This window comes from Setaria italica, chromosome I (genome assembly GCF_000263155.2).
Source record: "Setaria italica strain Yugu1 chromosome I, Setaria_italica_v2.0, whole genome shotgun sequence".
Lineage (NCBI taxonomy): Eukaryota > Viridiplantae > Streptophyta > Magnoliopsida > Poales > Poaceae > Setaria > Setaria italica.
This window is the reverse complement of record NC_028450.1, coordinates 38,341,506-38,358,999: the sequence shown is the minus strand read 5'-3', so window position 1 is coordinate 38,358,999 and position 17,494 is coordinate 38,341,506. Positions and strand designations below refer to the sequence as shown.

The 17,494-nt window shown below is 49.0% G+C and overlaps 3 protein-coding genes across 3 annotated transcripts; all 3 read right to left on the bottom strand.

Annotated features, from left to right (window-relative positions):
- Positions 1 to 2,806: 2,806 nt before the first annotated feature.
- LOC101782871 lies at positions 2,807 to 4,188 on the bottom strand. Its single transcript, XM_004953895.3, has one exon. The coding sequence runs from the start codon at positions 4,114 to 4,116 to the stop codon at positions 3,124 to 3,126; it is 993 nt and encodes a 330-aa protein (XP_004953952.1). The 5' UTR covers positions 4,117 to 4,188; the 3' UTR covers positions 2,807 to 3,123.
- Positions 4,189 to 8,136: 3,948 nt separating this feature from the next.
- On the bottom strand, positions 8,137 to 9,245 carry LOC101782465 (PLAT domain-containing protein 3). Its single transcript, XM_004953894.4, has 2 exons — positions 9,051 to 9,245; positions 8,137 to 8,945 (listed from the first exon to the last, which is right to left on the bottom strand). The coding sequence occupies exons 1-2, from the start codon at positions 9,138 to 9,140 to the stop codon at positions 8,466 to 8,468; spliced, it is 570 nt and encodes a 189-aa protein (XP_004953951.1). The 5' UTR covers positions 9,141 to 9,245; the 3' UTR covers positions 8,137 to 8,465.
- A 1,313-nt stretch (positions 9,246 to 10,558) lies between these two features.
- LOC101782053 lies at positions 10,559 to 13,016 on the bottom strand. Its single transcript, XM_004953893.4, has 3 exons — positions 12,598 to 13,016; positions 11,137 to 11,296; positions 10,559 to 10,983 (listed from the first exon to the last, which is right to left on the bottom strand). Exons 1-3 carry the CDS (start codon positions 12,959 to 12,961, stop codon positions 10,767 to 10,769), a joined length of 741 nt encoding a protein of 246 aa, XP_004953950.1. The 5' UTR covers positions 12,962 to 13,016; the 3' UTR covers positions 10,559 to 10,766.
- Positions 13,017 to 17,494: the final 4,478 nt, after the last annotated feature.

Sequence of the window (17,494 nt, the reverse complement as noted above, 5' to 3'; positions counted from 1 at the left end):
CATTTACCCACTAAAATGGATCGCGATTAGTCGCGATCCAATTTAGAGGGTTAAGTCTAAATTTTTAGTTCGCGATTCCCGATCCAAATATTTTTCATAATCCCCCCTGGATTTTGCAAATTAGACCGGCATTTGCATCTAGCGCAGGCGCCGCGGTGAAAAACCTCGTCGCCGGCGGAAGGGAAGGTGATTTAGCCCATTGCCAACCGGCGGTCAGCTGGCTGTTCGACGTAGAGGAAGCCAAGGCGCTCCACGAACTCGATGACGAGGCGAAGCCGGTAGCCTACCTTGAGGAAGAAGACGAGGCCGATGCCGATGACGGCGAGGACGAAACGGAGCAGGTGCATTGCGGATGATGGGGATTGTGGGGGGGACCGACGAGGAGGGAGATGGTGTTGAGTGGGGTTAGATCGGAGTACGGCCGGGCGGCACCTTCCGCCCTTCCGGGTACACCGCCATACGTTGCTGCCGAAGAGGGAGAAGTGATTTCGGACCAGCTACGGCGGCGGATGCGGGTGGCGCGTGGAGGCCACTCGAAGTGACCGAAGGCCGAAGCCGGCAGCTGTGCTGGAGCTCCAGGAGGCCAACCATGCAGCAGCTTCCATCCAGCAGATCCCAAGCACTGAATATTTTTTTTAGAGTTCCAAGCAATGAATATTTCAGTATTCGTAAGAGCTCAAAATGACGTTAATTTCGATTTGCTGCAACTGTTTATGGTTTGTCATTCAAACAGCGTTAATTTCGAATTTTCGACTGATCTGAAATTCTGAATCCTTCCTTCCCAGATATAGTGTAGCAGTCCAACAGGGTTCGTCCTGTCAGCATCGTTTCTCGACCTCTCGACCTCGACCTGGACATCAGATCGAAGCCAACGCTGCCTGTTCCCTACAAGCTGGGCACCAATTCACTTGGGATACGAAGCTTTGTCAGATGTTCAAGGTAATTTCGTTCTGCTGTTGACGACTATAGATGGGGATGCTCGCTTGCTATGCCAAATTATCAGATATCTTGACCATCAGTTGTCAGTGAACTGTCCTGAAATATTCAGTTTGGCTGAGTGCAAATGATTTAACTGTATCACCTGAAGGGTAGTAGCAGATTATATGTGACAGTCCACAGACTCTAGGAGCAATTCAAGCATTGATAGTGGGCTGTCACTTTCTAATGGATGAAATTCACCAACCTTGTTTATTTTGTATTTTAGGCCCATCAGATAATAGTTCGTAACATTGATTGGATAAATGCAGTTTTTGTTGGAAACTGGAACCTGTATTGTTCGAGATCAGTTGTTGTTGGTCCAGAAATGAAAATTACAGTTAAATCGGATTGGCCGACCACTTTGTAGGCTGGTGCAGTTCAAATTGATTCAGGCATGCAGCACATTTCATTTTTCATTCAAATAGTGTTGTTTTAGCTTGATCCGATTTCTTTCTTTGCAGAAATGGCGTGCCTCTCCAACAGTATTTGTGCTATTAGCATTGTTTCTCAACTTGGACATTAGAGCTGCCATGGTTGTATGCTACAAGTAGGACGCCAGTTCACTTGGATGCGAAGCTCTATGAGGTGATCAAGGTAATTCTACTCTCCTGCTGATAAGTACAAATTGGGATCTTCTACCACACTACTAATAGCTAAAGAAACGATAAATGAGGAACTTTGCGCCTCATATTGCTCAAAACATAGGTAGTCAAGCAACTGCACACAAATTACATTTTCAATTCAGCATGTACCTGGGGCATGACATATAGCATCTTGCCCTACGACAAAACACCCTCTTCTGTTGTTCTCAAAGTGGAGTGACTAGCATTGTATAGAACACAAAAAAAAAATGCTTTCAACTTCTGAAATTATAGTGAAGTTCTTGTCAATACATTGCCTCAGTATTACAAACTATATCTTATCGATTTCAAGTTATCAAGGTTGGATTTCAGGAGCTGGCCTGCACAATCAGCAGCATATGCTTCTGCAACCCTCGAACACTCTCCTTATGTTAGTTGCAGTTGTAGTACTGCCCCATCTCCCTCCTCTCTCGCTTGACGCTCGCTAGTTTCTAGTGTTTCTGTTGCCCATGATCAGCTCTGTATACACCATATGCACACATTTGACACGCCAGGCACAATTCATGTTCCATCTCAAACTCTTTCAGCCATGACAAAAGTTTCAGATGTCTCTGTCATCAGTTGTCAAATGTAGCGTCTTGAAACATTTAGCTTGGCTAAACTGGCAAATAATTCTACTGTATTACCTGAAGGATAGAACTAACAGATTTTTATGACGGACTGACAGTCAACTGGCTCTAGCTAGGACTAGGTGCAATGCAAGCTTTGCGAGTGAACTATCAATTTCTAGTTAACAAGAAAAATGAATGAAATCCACCAACCTTGGATCTCACTCTAAAATCATCTGCTAATCTTGAACTGTCTTTTAGTTCCTTTCAGAATCTCAGATAATGGTTGTGACAGTGATTGCTGTTGGGCAGACGCAAGTACAATTCTTGTTGGAACATGGAGCATGGCTGGCCTTATTTAGGAACAGTTGTTGGGCCAAAAAATGATAGCTCCAGCTAAATCCCACAGACCGACACCTCTATAGTTCGTAAAAGGAACTGAGCTTGCCGTTCCTCACAGCTAATATGAGCTGAATAGAGGCAAACTAATGAAGCATGACAACAAAGCATTCAGTTTCAAAAAGAAAAGGATAACAAGATATTCTGAAAAGTTCATCCATCATGGAGATTCTTGTCCATCATTAGGCCAGGAGTAAAGCATCTAGAGAATTTTATCTACATGTCCAAGAGAAACTTTACTAGCACGAAAGGAGCTGTCAAGCTCATCATTATATTTACTATCAATCTCACATATCACCAGTAAAGTATACCTGGGTAACATTTAACAAGGGGCGTTACAGCACTATTTACAGAGCAGGAATGTTTTGCCGAGAGGCCAATATGATGGCCCTGGCGAAACTAATTCTGCTGCGTACTGATCAAACCCTTCACTCGAGCCTTATGCAAAGAGTAGTAATTCTCAAGAGGGGGAAAAAGAAGAGAGAAACAAAAAAGAAAGCAAGGAGTAGAAGGTAAACAAAAACGCACATACATTCCTTGTTGAACGATCCTTGTGATCATCTCTTCCAGCTCCGGCAGCGCAAGACCGCGTCGTCACCGCCAACGATCCACGTCTCCTTGGCTATGTCAAGTGACACCTTGAAGAAGTCCGGTGAGTAGGTCATGAGCACCAGGCTCTCCTTCTCATTCTCTTCCTCTGGAGTCTTCTTGGCGATCTTGACATCCTCAGAGTCCTCTGCTTCCAGCCTCCTCGCCAACCCCTTTGCCGGTGCCGACCGGCACCGCATCAGCATCAGCGCGTTCGCCGGCGGCACCACATCTTGCTCCTTGTCCTCCTCCCCCTGGTTCTGCTGCGGCTCTTGTCCCTGCAGTTTCTTGGCGGACACCTTCTTGCCTTCCTCCAACACCATGAACCACCTGGCCAATGCCTCGCCGTGCTCGGTTTCCTTCTCGGCGCGCTCCTCACCTTCCTCGTCGTCGTCATCCTCCCCGGAAGTGTACCCCACGCCCACGGCGCCGGGGAAGCTGCCGAAGCATCCGGCGACGTTGAACCGGAAGGCGCCGTGCAGGGCGTCCAAGAGCGCCATGGCGTCCTTCTTTATCCCCAGCGCCTGCAGCCACGTGGCCTTCTTGCTCTTCTTCCCGTCGCCGCTGCCGCCTCCGCCGCCGAGGCCCTTGGGCTTGGCCGGGCGCGCCTTGATCTGCCCCACGCACGTCACCTTGGGCGACGACGGCTCCTCGTCCACGGGGCCATCCGCCGCGGCGGCGCGGCGGCTCGGGTTCCTGGCCGTGGCCGACTTGTAGAGCCCGCTGGGCGGCGCCCGGCTGGTGCTGTGGCGGCGCTTGACCGGCTCGGACGCGGACGGCCGTGACGGGCTGCAGATGGCCTTGGGCGGCATGAGGGCGAGGTGCGCCCGCGACGGGAAGCAGACGAGCAGGTCGGTGGCGGCGCCATTGCTGCTCCGGCCGCCCTTCATCGCCGCGACGGCCCGGCGAGCCGCTGCTCGATCGGAGCTCCCTCCCAGCGTGCGGCTCCGCCTGTGAAGCATGATGATGCTGTGTGTGAGTGAGCCAGAGGATGATCTGTTTATAGGTGTTAGTTAAAAAGCAGGCGGCGTCCAGCTTTCAGTTGGTGCCATGCGCTTAAAAAAACAAGGCATCATCATGCAAGAAAAGCTCAACCCAACATGCACTGCTTCCAGCTGCACGGTATCGTCGTGACGCTGACGTGTCGACAAAAATGCTGTGCGTGAAAGTTGCCACGCTGGCAGTGAATTAGTGAACAGTAGGATGCTGGCTGCACACGTCTGCAGTGAGATCAGCGTGGTGTGGGTGTTCATGTGTTAGTGTAGTGTTTAGGCTAAACTATTCGGATTTGGGAGACTAATTGAGGTAGTTGATCACGGGCATGAGATTGTTGGAGTCTTTTGTGTGGTCCTCACCCTTATTTTTATGTTTACATATAATCTACTACTGGGTTTTATTTGAACATCCATTTCAAATTATAGGTCGTTTTGACTTTTTTTATGTTCATAGAGTTTACATTGCACTTAGATATACCCTATGTCTAGATGCATAATAATATCTATGCACCTAAAAAAGTCAAAACGACATATAATTTGGAACGGATGGAGTAGTAGATAGTTTACAACTTTTTTTTAAAAAAAAGAAAGCAAGGTAGTTCAAATGATCATCCATCACCTTTACCTTAGGCTGATCCCAATCAAAAGACTTCTTTTGTATTGTTGCATAGTATATAGGAGAGAATTGCTCAGTGTCCAAGCGCATCATTGTGAAAGGAGCCAATCAGCCAGGCACGTTTTGTTCTACTAGTATATGTAATTTTCAGGAGTCCGGATTGTTATTATATGCCCATCTCATAACAAGAACTGGTCTAGTGTACCATCCGTTAGATGTACGTTCAGAACGAGCCAATATGCTAGGCTGGCAGGCACGCGTCTAGGCTAGTAAATCCTATCCTTTTGCCCTGCGTGATCTTGCCTAGATTTGTGCCATGAGATTTGTACTGCTCGAGTTATGATCGCCTTCTCCAGGACAACCCCTCTGTAATATTAGGAGACACCATCAAAAGATAAGAAAAATAGAGAAACATGAAACCTCAATTTTAATCATGAACTGAGCATAGTTAGATTTTTTATGGTGAAACATGACCATCGAGTCATCGACTTGGTACGGGTATTTATATTTTCTTGAATTTATTTTAATCATGATATGTCGGTCTAGTTTTTCATATTTGCTCATAGGAATAAAATTATGTACCTATATTCCTACGAGGTTGCGTAAAATCTCGAGGCCAATTTGAACAATACAGAAGACATTATAAAGTGTCGCTCATACTAGCGAGAAATCATGCGACATGTGCAATTGGGGACGGATGTCCTCCTCCTCAAGGTACTGGCATTATAATAGCAGTACACAGTCCTGACGGTACCTAGATCCGGGTACTGGAGGACCATCTTTTCTCAGTACCTGAATTCTACGTGAACATGCACGCATGATGCATCACCAGCGTACACTCGCCAGCTTTACTGTGGCAGATTGGCAATACACGATACGGTCGCACACTGGTTGCAACATACCGTGTGGTCCAAAATCAATGGAACGCGCAACTTACGCCATCCGGCCGGTACCTCGTGACAGTCACGGCATGTCCGAGTGCACGGCAACGGAGGGGTGGTGGTGGCCGGCGCGGCGCCAAACCACATAATGGCCATGCGGCGAGCCATTCCTTTTCTTTCTTTCTTTTTTGTTCTTATTTTATTCATGATGAATTGAGAAACTATGCTTATGATTGCCGCATCTCGCGGGCACTTGCCCATGAAGCTTCAAAGCCAAACTAGCCGCAGCAAAGCAAAGATACGATGCACACACACATCGGTCATACCCGTCCAAATCCAAGGCCACCACCCTGTTCTGAATTCTAATACTCGCCGCGTTTGTTAATCTCCCCCCATCAACCCCTCCTAATGATGGCCGCCAACCAAATCATCATCACGCTAATGGCGTCGTCGCTAGCTGCTCGTCGTGGTAGTAATTGTTTAGGGGCGTGCCAATGATAAGGGATGGGTTGGGTGTGTAGCCTGCTTGATTTGACGGGGGAGAGAGCGTGGCGACGTGTAAAGATTAAAGAGGGAGCCGTGCCTCATTTAAGAAGGAGGAGGGGAGGAGGGGGGCGCCATTATGAAAGGGGCGATGCACTTGAGAGAGCTCGGATGGGGCCCCTACCGTCCACTTACAAAGATTCCCCTAGCCATTTCTTTGCTTTGCTTTGCTGTTTGGGGGCCTCGAACGACGGCACAAATGTGAATTTCGTTTTTTAAAAGCAGAAAATGTGGATTTAGTAAGAATCCCGTGAAAACGGATGGGCTTTTGTAGAACTCTTCTTAAGCACAATTCTTGAGTACGATTGTTTGACGCATGGTCATCTCCAAACTACTTACTTCCCTTTGTGTTGTATCGCCATGCTCTGTCCATGCTTCTTTGTCTCTGATGAAGAGACGAGCGGAGGAGAACTAGCATTTGTCCTCACAGGCCATGGGTTGGGACATCTATTCCATGTGACAATCTAGGCAGGCAGTTGTTTAGGGTAAGCACGGTTATATCTGTTGGGAATGGATCAAAGGTTAAATTTTGGCAAAGCAGCCGGCTAGCAGGAAAGGCTCCTATGGACTTTGCTCCCAACCTCTACAAGCTAGCTTGGAGAAAACAAAGAATAGTTCAAGAGCTAACTAATCATAACTGGACTAGAGGGCTATAGCGTATGACCACTCTTCAAGAGATGTCTGAATTTATTATCTTATGGGACTTGGTGCGAAATGTCTAGCTTACTGATCAAGATGATGCAATTTCGTGGAGATGGATAACAGATGGTCAGTACGCTGCAAAATCAGCTTATCTAGCTCAACTGCAGGGAACTAGTCTCAGTGGTGCAGGGAGATAATATTTGGCGAGCTTATGCTGAAGGGAAGTTGAAATTCTTTGCTTGGCTTCTGCTTCAATCGAAACTTCTAACAGTTGATAATCTCCTAGCTAGAAGTTGGCCTTGTTCTGAAACGTGTGTGCTCTGTGACCAGGAGCCTGAAAATGCAACTCATATATGCTTACGATGCTCTTATGCCAAGCAAGTTGGTTTCTGATGTCCAATTGGATGGGGTACTTCATTTCAGCACACAAGGGGGGCATTCAGGAGTGGTGGGAATCGATTTTGAAGCCCCTAAAAGGAAAACATCATCGATCGGTGGTAGCAGTAATCATGTACACTACTTGGAACATATGGAAAGAAAGGAATCGGCGAATCTTCGACAGTAAATCTCTGACGGCTGTTCAGCTTGTTCATCTCATTCGAAATGACATCCTACTCAGAAGAATGGCCTGTGGCACACCGTTTATCCGAGAAGATCCTATTGTTTCGTAATGCTTTCAGTAGGTTTTCGTTTATTGTTGAGAACGAGAGTTTCTAGTTTTATGTAATAGTCATGTAATGCTAAACTTTAAACTTCTATTCCTCTTAAATCAATAGGCAGCTATTCCTCTTAAATCAATAGGCAGCGCTCCTGCCAGTGTTTCAAAAAAAAAAACTGGCATTTGGGCTGGGCCACCTCGGATTCTGGGCCTATGTTTGGATTTCGTTACGTGCTCATGGGCTGGACCTCCTCTTCCGCCGCCGGCGGGTCATCTGCATAGGCGGCCCGTGTCCCTCTCTAAAAATCGAATCTAATAAATGGGCTCGTTTTATTACTGAGACCGTGGGTCTTGTATTTTGATGTACGGAATGAAGCCTTTCTCCTTCTGATGAGTTTCGCCCATCAATGTTCGCTTACTAGGAAATAATCGGCTGATGGAAAATTGAAAAGCACTCGATTGTCGTAGAGTCACTCCCAAAACAAAAATCTCCTATTCCAACGATGTCATTGTGCCCATCTAATAAACCTGCCGGAAGGCATGATGACCTAGCAAAGGTGAATTCCGTTTACTAGGCCCAACTTATTGCGTAAACCTCGAATTTTCCCCATCGATATAGCATAAGATATATGCTTATAACACTTCAATTAGAATGACAATCAAGGATGGTGCTGTCCATGATGCTCGGTTGTGCTGGCTTCAGCTACAGAAGCCGGCAAAGCCTTGCTACAGTACCCGAGCAGACTGGATATAGACGCTATCTGAAGCGCCGGCAAGCTAGAAGAAACAACACTCATGATAACGCAGATCACCATTTCTCAAAAGATCAAAACACAGATCAAGATCCAACACAGGGCATCTACAAAACCACCAAACCTACTCACTACGCATGCATCATCCCACGCGACAAAGGCTCTCGATTATTCGACTCGCTGCACGAACTGCAGCAGCTCCGACTCGTCACCCCCAGGCCACGTCACGCGGCGGCGGCGCCAGCGCCGGCGCGGGCGCAATGGTCGACGACGGCCTCGAGCTTGTACGGTGGCGCGTCGGTGGCTAGCCACTGCTCGACGGTGAAGAGCTCCTGCGCGCACCCCTTGTGCGGGCCCGTGACGGTGACCTCGACGTAGTTGCAGTACCACCCGTGGTGGGGCCCCGTGCCGTCGGAGGCCACCCGCATCCAGCACGGCGGCCTCGCCATGCAGGGTCCGCGGCCGCTGAAGATGTCCAGGTTGCCGCGCTCGAAGTAGGAGTGGCCCTGCCCCATCAGCCCGCCCCAGGACGGCAGGTCCGTGATCCCCACGCCGTTGCCGTCCGCCGCCGCCAGCTCCAGTGTGATGTTCGAGTCCGTGCCGGCCTTCCAGATCGACCCCGTCCGGATGAACACCGTGTACACGCACTCCATGCTGTCGCCGGACACGCCTCCGCCGGCGGCGGCGACCGCGCCTCTCACCAGCTGCGATGATGAGATGGGTTGGGAAAAATCACAGATCCGCTACGCGGACTCAATGATTATTGGTGCGTGCGAAGAAACCGTGGAAAAACGCGGGTGCGTGGTTACCTTGATTTGAGTCGGGAGCTCGCGGCCGTGCGCCAGCACGGTGGCGGAGGCCGCCACGGCGAGGAGGAGGAGGACGGCGAACTTGGCCATGGATGCGAATCCGATCAGGTTTTGGAGCGACTGGGTGACTGAGCTTGCGGGGAATGGGGGGAGTGGGTGCGGATCATATAGGACAGAAGCGTAGTTGATAGGTTTGTGGTTCCCACCTGTCACGGTGGCGCGCAGGTCTGATCTGATCGCTGTTTTTGTCTGCCCATTTCCATTTGTCACGGATCCATCGAGCGATTTGTGGATTATTCAAAGTGGAAATTCATGGCGGATAGGGCCATTTCACCTGCTGTACATGCTAGCCTTACATGTGGCTTCAACTGCGTTTTCAGTTTTCACACCTTTCGAAATAAAGAAACGAAATAGACCATAGTGGCAACACTGTCCCGTAAGTTTTTTTTTAAATAAACTGTCCCGTACGATTTACAGTGGTGAAATACCTGCATTTAGAGCATGGGACAAACAGTTGTCGAGCGATGATCCGATCGACGCGAAAAGGGTACACGAACGGTACAGGAACAAGCACCTCCTCACGTTGTGTTTGTCTCCTCTGGCTGCTTTTTCCGGTGGGCATGCATTACCATTACCAACTTGTTTGTCCTTAACCTCGCGGCATGCATTGTGAGCTATCTCAAACTTGTCTTTTTCATAAACTAATATATACCTATATATTAAAGCTCCGGGCTTCAGAGCTCTCTTGTGAATCGTGTCCCACTGTTCATGTGAGACCCACGTACTATTCAGGTGAGCTCAATATAGGACCCGCACATTATTCGGGTGGGATCCACATGGGACCCACATACTATTCCGATGGGACCCATATACTATCTAGGTGGGACCCACAATTCCACTGATTGGTTTCCATGATAAAAAATTAATATGTTCCCAATTACTGTAACGCAAAGAATGATAGGCGGATCTCATATTGTAACAACACCTTCTAGAAACGTTCATCCCTATTGTGTTCCCCACGATTCTATTGAGTCCCATAAATAAAAAATTATGTTTTTCCCGTGCGTCGAGCGGAAAAGATCTCAGATTACTATAACGAGTTTAATAGAGATGTTATATAGAGATGTTATGTCCTATCATACTGCCCTTATCATGCTGCCCTCACCACGTAGACAGAAGCTAACACCGTTTCAACTGATTTTTTTTCACGACAATAATTCGGAACGGGCGCGCAAGGCGCGCCGATCCGCCTAGTATAAAATGATTGCCAATGGACTTCGTACAAATGATTACCTTGCTGCTCTAACAAGTAACAAGCAGAGTGGCACGCCAGACGAGCTCAGCCCGAACCCAACCAGTGAGCGCGAAACGCATTGCACAACCTGCACTGCGCGCGCTCCGCAAACCTCAGAGAGCAGCGAGCACCAACGTGTCGTTCCTCTCAGCCAGGATAAGTTCGTGATCATCGATCACCATATCAGTTGCGTCTCGGCGCCTCGTGCTCCAGGTGCTAACTACTGAGATTCAATTTTGACAGCTTAGTAAACAAAACTGTTCCTGGCAGAAAAAAAAATGCTGCTGATACAACAAGCAAAACAATGGCTCTGGCGATCTGGAACCCAGGGTAAGGCACTCGGGGACAGTATACGGTACACTACACAGGCGACAAAGGTTTCCCCAGAATTCCATCTAGACATTGACCATGCTAACTATCTATCAGTCGAACTGTTGTCGAAGAGCCATCTCTGTCTCGCTCTTCCACGAAGCGTGCGACGATTGCCCCTTCATCCTCTTGATCTTCTCCTTGTCCTTGACAGTGGAACCCTTCTTCTTTTCGGGCTCTTTCGGCTGGGCTGGTCTATCACCGCAGAGAGGGCAAACCATACCCTTAGCATGTGAATAAGTCTTTGGCACACCACATTGGAGACACATCCTAAACATTGGAGCAGAGTTGCAGTTAATACTTAGGAGCACTGGATTATCAAAAGGGATTCTGGTAGTAATATTAAACTACAGGTAAAAGATATACATAATCTGCATAGGTTCTTGTTTCAGTGTGATACGGATAAAAATGACCAACAATTACCTCAGAAGATCAGCTGCATCTTCTGGACCAGGATTTGCAGCGCCTATAACTCTTTTTCCATCAACAGAACCAGACGTCACTGACCCAGGAGGGTTGGAACTAGTTGTGGTAACTCGCTCACGAATAGCAACTAACTGCGGTTGCGCCACCACAACGGCACCTGAAGATTATTTTCCAGTTAGACAATGCTCAGAACATATATCCTAAATTGCATAAATGGCATGCGAACACTTCAGATCATCATCATATGCAAGCAATCATGCTCAGACCTGCTTTACTTCTCATAAACAAGCTCAGGAATATTGAGATTGTCAAATCCATGACAAAACACTTGACAGGCAAAGTGATGACGGATGTATGGTCTGGCACATAACATTTTGTGAATACCAGCCTTTACAGTTATTCCCCATCACCAAGTTTCAAAGAGAACGTATTTTAGATGCCAAATGTAGCATCCTCTTTATGTAGCTTAGTAAAGTGAATTAAGTATTTTCTATACTATTTGCAGTATAAAAACCATCTCTATATCAATATTGCCTCATCCCGTGATGTTTTGACAGGTTGCTGCTAAATGATATAATACTAGGCCCATTAGTTACAGCAGACAGATAAGTACAACTTTAACAATAGCCTAAGAGCTATCATCCAAGACTAGCACGCCCAGCCAGTAGGAGATATTCAACTGCATGCTGCCTTCTAATTTTCTTAGCAATCATCTTTACTTGGCCAAACAATAGTTATGAATAAATAAAACAATCACAAGGACGGTAAAACAGAGAAACAGAACAGATATCTTCAAACCACATTGAGCTTCACGAATACCCCAACACAAGTATTAGAGAACAGATAAAGCGTTTACGTTTCAAACTAAAACCAAACAAGCATGATATAAGTTACTTTATAATTGAACAAACCAACTCTAGAAGCTTACCACCTGATCATACAAAAGATTTATGACATGCAATTGACAACAAATGAACACAAAACTGATGCTATAGCAATACAACTCTATGATCAAATATCACCAATACTGGAGCTTCATGATGGCTGAAATGGGTCATTGCCTATCCTTCCAACTTGAAATCCGATGTTGCAGCGATATTTCAGCTCATAGATATTCAATAGCTAAAAGAGTAGCTCTATGTGCGAAGGACTAATACACAATACATAGAATTGGTCTCTCACTAATTTTTGTCCAAGTCCACTGTCAGACTGAAACAGAATCCAGAGTCTGCATAATGAAACCTAACACACTACAGTTACTGCTGCAAAATAACTACATTCGGTTCTCGAACAATGCAAGATCTGCAACTAAATTGGTAATTAATCTCTACCTTTACCAACAGAAATCAGGGAAGTACCAAGCAATCAAGTCGACGTCAGTCTCATAAACACACCGTTACTAACTCGACTAACTAAGAACCTAAGCATCCACCTCAATGAGCCGATAAATCTGCTTACCTGGAGGCGGGTGCTTGCTCCCCTCCTTCCCGCGGCGATCGAGTACGCCAAGTGCCTCCGTCCCTTCCTCGGGCTCGGCAACCCTGTGCCTCAGAAACTCCGGGGGACCGGAGACGTCAGCGAAGGCCTCAAGCGCGGACGGCAGCGAGGAGTCCCCTTCGCCGCCGCCGGCATCTCCCCCCTTAGGGTTTGGGCGGCGGCGGGGCCTGGAGGCCGGCTTCGGAGGAGCGGACGCCTCGTCTCCGTCCGATCCGGCCTCCTCGGCGGAGGATTCACCGGACTCGCTCAGCTCGGCGCCGGCGCCGGCGGCGTGGTCGTCGTCCTCCTCGGCGGAGGAGTAGCCTTGCAGGAGCGCTAAGCTCATCGCCGTGCCTGGGTATTTCCTGGTCGTTTTGCGTCGTGTCAGGTGGCTGCAAGTCTTAGCAACTTCATGGCGTATCACGGTATCAGTCACCGTAGATGAGAAATTAACGCTCCGGATCGGATGCCGTACAGGTGATGGGCGTGACTTGAACTTTGATGTGTCGTATTTGGGCTCAGTCTCATACCGATAGGCCTCTTTCACGGCGCTCTGTACTGCTGCTGTGCGTGTAGGCCGTGGGCTTGTTTTGTCAATCCAAAAGCAGTCTATATGGGCTTACGATTGTTTCAGAAGTTCATTAAAGGAAGAAAAAGCAAAAGTATGGGCTTATACTGTATTGCAATCAAAAGTCTCAAAGGTTTCTTTGGGCCAAGACCAGTTGAATCAAACGACTTCAGACTTCACCAACTACTACCCTAAAAGATCATCCCAAAAAACTATCAAACTTAAAGAAAGAAAATCCCTCAAGATGCTTCAGTGTCCAACTAAAAGCAAAAACAAATGCATTACCAAGTGACCGAGACCGACCATGTTCTTAGGTTTGGTGGTAACGTACACGTGCATCATTTTCCGCATGTGCTTGATCTTCTATGCCAACCTGACACTTCGTATGAACAATCATGATTGCTTAGCAGAATCGATCCAGTAACAAATTCCTCACATTTTCCATACCGTTCCCAACATGAGGGCTCCAACGACCAGTGGTCACCCATGATTGGGTATTTTTGTAGATATTTCCCAGGCGGCGCCAGGTCGGACGACGGTTGACCCCCCGCCGGCGCGAGTGCGCGGCGCCGATGAGAAGGACAAGGGTCGACGCCGAGCACTGTCAGCACCGCGATGCTCCGGCGATCTTATTGCTCGCCGCGATCTCATTCTTTATCGGCGTCGTTGTCACACGCGCCTGTCTTTACGTCCCAATTGTTTGCCATTTCCTCATCAGTCCACGAGCTGCTGAATGCGTGTGTAGTGTACAAGTAGTGCGGTACCTTCTGCTACATATTTTTCTCTCTCTCTCGTGTCCTGTCACTTTCTTGGATGCTAACACAGACCTCCAGAAATGGACTTGGAATATGAACTGGGGAAGGAGGCAAGGCAACAACCGTCACTCTGAAAGTGCGACGGCGACCGTGATGGTTTAACCACCCTGAAACTGAAAGATACCGCATGGATCGATCGATGGATGGATCGTTCAGAGATGGTTTTAGTTGGGGCGAGCAATCAGCAGCAGGTCGCGAGTGCCAATCGGATCTTAACTAGCCTCTTAAAAACAAGTCATAGGATTCGAACAGTTGACCTGGCTAGTCATCTCGCTGCTGTCGTCGTCGTGGCCGATTTATTAGTACGTCCGCGTATGTAGCGTAATCCTGCTTGCAGCAGCTACTTTGATTGGACATTTTTTTTGTCTGTTCTGTTTGTTGCAATGGCGTTTGAGAGCAGGTTCCTGTGCTGTTCTAATTGCATTGTCTGTCTGGCTGTCGTTGCGTAGATGGCCACGGTTTCTGAGTGCTACCATGTTGAGGGAGAGAAACTATACACAAATTACATTAGCAGAATGAGACAATGGCAGTACCCCCTCCAGTTTCCAGCTAATTAACTGATGCGTGCATATTTTTTTTTCTCCAAAAAGATCTGGAACGCTTTTAGTGTCTAGCATGAACTAGTAGTATTAAAAAGAAGAAATTTTATTACATATTATAAGAGAAACCGGACCGAAAACTGTCTACCGGATGCGCGGAGCTCGTAAGCAACGAGTCAAATCTTGCTGGTAATAACAACCGGAAGGTAAGATTTGACGCGGAGGAGTTTTTCTTTATTATGAAAAAAAATAAAGAACGAAGTAACGCGACAAACATGCTCCCAGGTGTGGCATGACACTTGAACTGTTTGAGCACTAACATTGTACGCCGATGATAAGAACAGATCGAAGCTGAAGTTTGCAACGGAATTAAATAGGTCATGTACAGGTTGCATGATCTGTCGACTAATGTACGCATGATAAACAGGAGTCGCTATTGTTTTTTGGCGTGTTACGAATTACGAGTCGGAATCATCAAGTACGGCTTCGGTTGGCTGGTTAGGTGGATAAACCTACTGGAAGCACATGCCACATGGTTGGGACGAGCTCAGAGACCCTATAGAAAACCAACACGTCCGCCGCGTCGATCCGCGCAAACCCCGCTAAACTTATCCGTGCACGGAGCGCGCGCATAAACAAATTACCGGCCGAATCTGCACGCACGGGCGCACGATCCGCCCTGGACGCAGGCTAGGAGACCGACGATCATGCATGCGCTCGGCCCGTGTTACCGACTCGGGTGCCTCCCGTCTCGAGGAGGAAGAAGAGCTGCAACTTGCAACCTGCAAGCGCCCCGCAGGCGGCCGGGCCATCCCTGGCGCAGCCGGGCGCGCGAGGGGTCGTCACGTGTCCACCTGCCGCCGCGACGGCGGAGCCGACACGTCGAAGCGCACGGACACGGGTGGGCGGCCCCGGCACGGGCGCGACGGAGTCGCAGCCCGCCGGGGCGTAGTACGTGCCACAGACAGACGCTGGCGCCGGTCGAGCTACAGCTAGCTGCCCCCCGCTAGGCTTTTGGTTGCAATCCGGACACCGGCCGCACCGCGCGCCGGGGCGTGGCGGGGGCACGGGGCCTGACCGCGGCCTGACCCACCCTGACTGACTTGAACCTAACCGATGACGGATCCGCGTCTTGTCGCTGCGCTGCCGGGCTCCTAGCTAGCGGCTAGCGCCCCCGGCGGACGAGCCGAGCGCGCGACACATCCGACGCCGCACGGCCGCGGCCCCCCTCCCCTCCCCGGCCGGCCTTTGGGCTTGCTCGATCGCGCGCAAAAGCTGCGTCCGCGAGCGCGCAGGACGGCACGCCGATCCAACGGTTCCCAGCCCGTCACCTCACCAACCTATATCTAGTGCTTTCTAGTTTCTACTCGTCGTCCTCGTCCCAACAGTTTGATGCTTGCAAGCAACGAGAAGTTCTGTACTTTGCCCACTTGTTTTGCCGACGGCCGTATCCTGCGTTGTCTAAGCTTTGTTTACGAAAGATTTGAGCTAGGAAAACATGCTGCATTGATGCAGTACCGTGCCTACGGGCCAGGCGGTAGGAATATAAAAGATGGGTGGATTTGTGCGATCAATAAGGCTATGCGCCTCGTTCTCCTGGTCTCGGGCGACTCATCGGCCAATGCTTTTTGGAGCAGATTAGTAGGGGCACTGGTGGTAGCACCAGCACAACACACAGGGAAGAAGGCGGCGTGCACGCATGGGACGGGACGGGCTAGCGGCTAGCCGATAAAGATCTGGGCATCTGGCATCGGCAACTTGACATGACCAGCGGTTAAGCTATTCCTCGCCTCACACCTGGCTTCTAGTTCTAGCTAATCAAGCTAGATTAGGCCCATGATTGGCACGCATTAGATTCGATCCCGGCAGCCATGCCGCTGCGTGCCGGTTGGCTGGCTGCACTTGCACGCGTGGTGTTCCCGATCGATCGATCCCTCCCTCCAAGTAGAGGGCCTGATCGAGGCTGGTTCGCTTGCATTGGCTCTCAGATTCAGACGAGAGCCGAGGCTCGCAGCATCATCGACCGTCAGATTCGGGCATGACCGGCCGGAGCCAAAGCCAACCACCAGGCACCAATGATGAGGGGCCATCTAGGGCACGGTTAGTTACAAGTATTTTATCCCCCGGGGGAGCTGAGCTTAGCTTAGGCGCCAATCATGGGCTCAGACACAGTGGACTCCCCTGCTTTCCACATAGGAAAGGCGATGGGTGCTGGCGAATTCAGTGTGCTTGTCAAATGTCAAACCCTTTTCTCGGGGCACTTACCGCTGTTCCAGAGCAACGCCCCTCCCTCCCTGCCTCCTCTACCTCGCCAAAGCCACGCCAGGGCCGCCCGCCGGGTGATCCATCGACAATGGAGGTGGTGGTGCCGTGCTGCTGCGCCTGCACGAACGGAAAAAGCGCCCCGGCTTTAGTGGATTCCAACTCCCTCCTCAACCATCAGATTCCTTTACACATAATTCCTGCCTCGGCGGCCAGTCATCAGGCCATGCCTTTTTTCCGTCGCCGGTCACCCATCGGCCATCGATCGATACCTAAAAGCTAGCACACATGTGGCTGACTACACATTAGTAGCAGCACGCTCATCAGCCTGACAGTCTCTTGTGCTGTCTCTCTGAATCTCCGGTAGATGCTCCTTTGACCTTTTACCTCTGATCCTTGCCGCCATGAAGCTGTTGCTATTCAGTCAGTACTCACACTGACGCACAGCAAATATATGAAAGAAACCGTACCTCTGGAGATGTGAACAACTCTGGCCGGATTAACAAACTCTCAACTGGTGCAGGTTAGAGGGCGTACCACATTGAGGCGTGTAATTTAGGGGGCGTTTTCTTCCCGTGTCTTATTTTTAGCACGTGTCACATCGAATGTTTAGATACTAATTAGGAGTAGTAAACGTAGACTATTTACAAGACCAATTCACATAAGTGTAGTCTAAGCGGCGAGACGAATCTACT

What these genes read in the sequence shown, in the direction of transcription:
- LOC101782871 (XM_004953895.3), bottom strand. Translation starts at nt 4,116, where the DNA reads ATGCTTCACAGGCGGAGCCGCACGCTGGGAGGGAGCTCCGATCGAGCA.
- LOC101782465 (XM_004953894.4), bottom strand. Translation starts at nt 9,140, where the DNA reads ATGGCCAAGTTCGCCGTCCTCCTCCTCCTCGCCGTGGCGGCCTCCGCC. An exon ending in AGCTCCCGACTCAAATCAAG is followed by an intron (nt 8,946 to 9,050) that starts GTAACCACGCAC and finishes TCATCATCGCAG; the next exon opens with CTGGTGAGAGGCGCGGTCGC.
- LOC101782053 (XM_004953893.4), bottom strand. Translation starts at nt 12,961, where the DNA reads ATGAGCTTAGCGCTCCTGCAAGGCTACTCCTCCGCCGAGGAGGACGAC. An exon ending in GAGCAAGCACCCGCCTCCAG is followed by an intron (nt 11,297 to 12,597) that starts GTAAGCAGATTT and finishes AATAATCTTCAG; the next exon opens with GTGCCGTTGTGGTGGCGCAA. An exon ending in GATGCAGCTGATCTTCTGAG is followed by an intron (nt 10,984 to 11,136) that starts GTAATTGTTGGT and finishes TCCAATGTTTAG; the next exon opens with GATGTGTCTCCAATGTGGTG.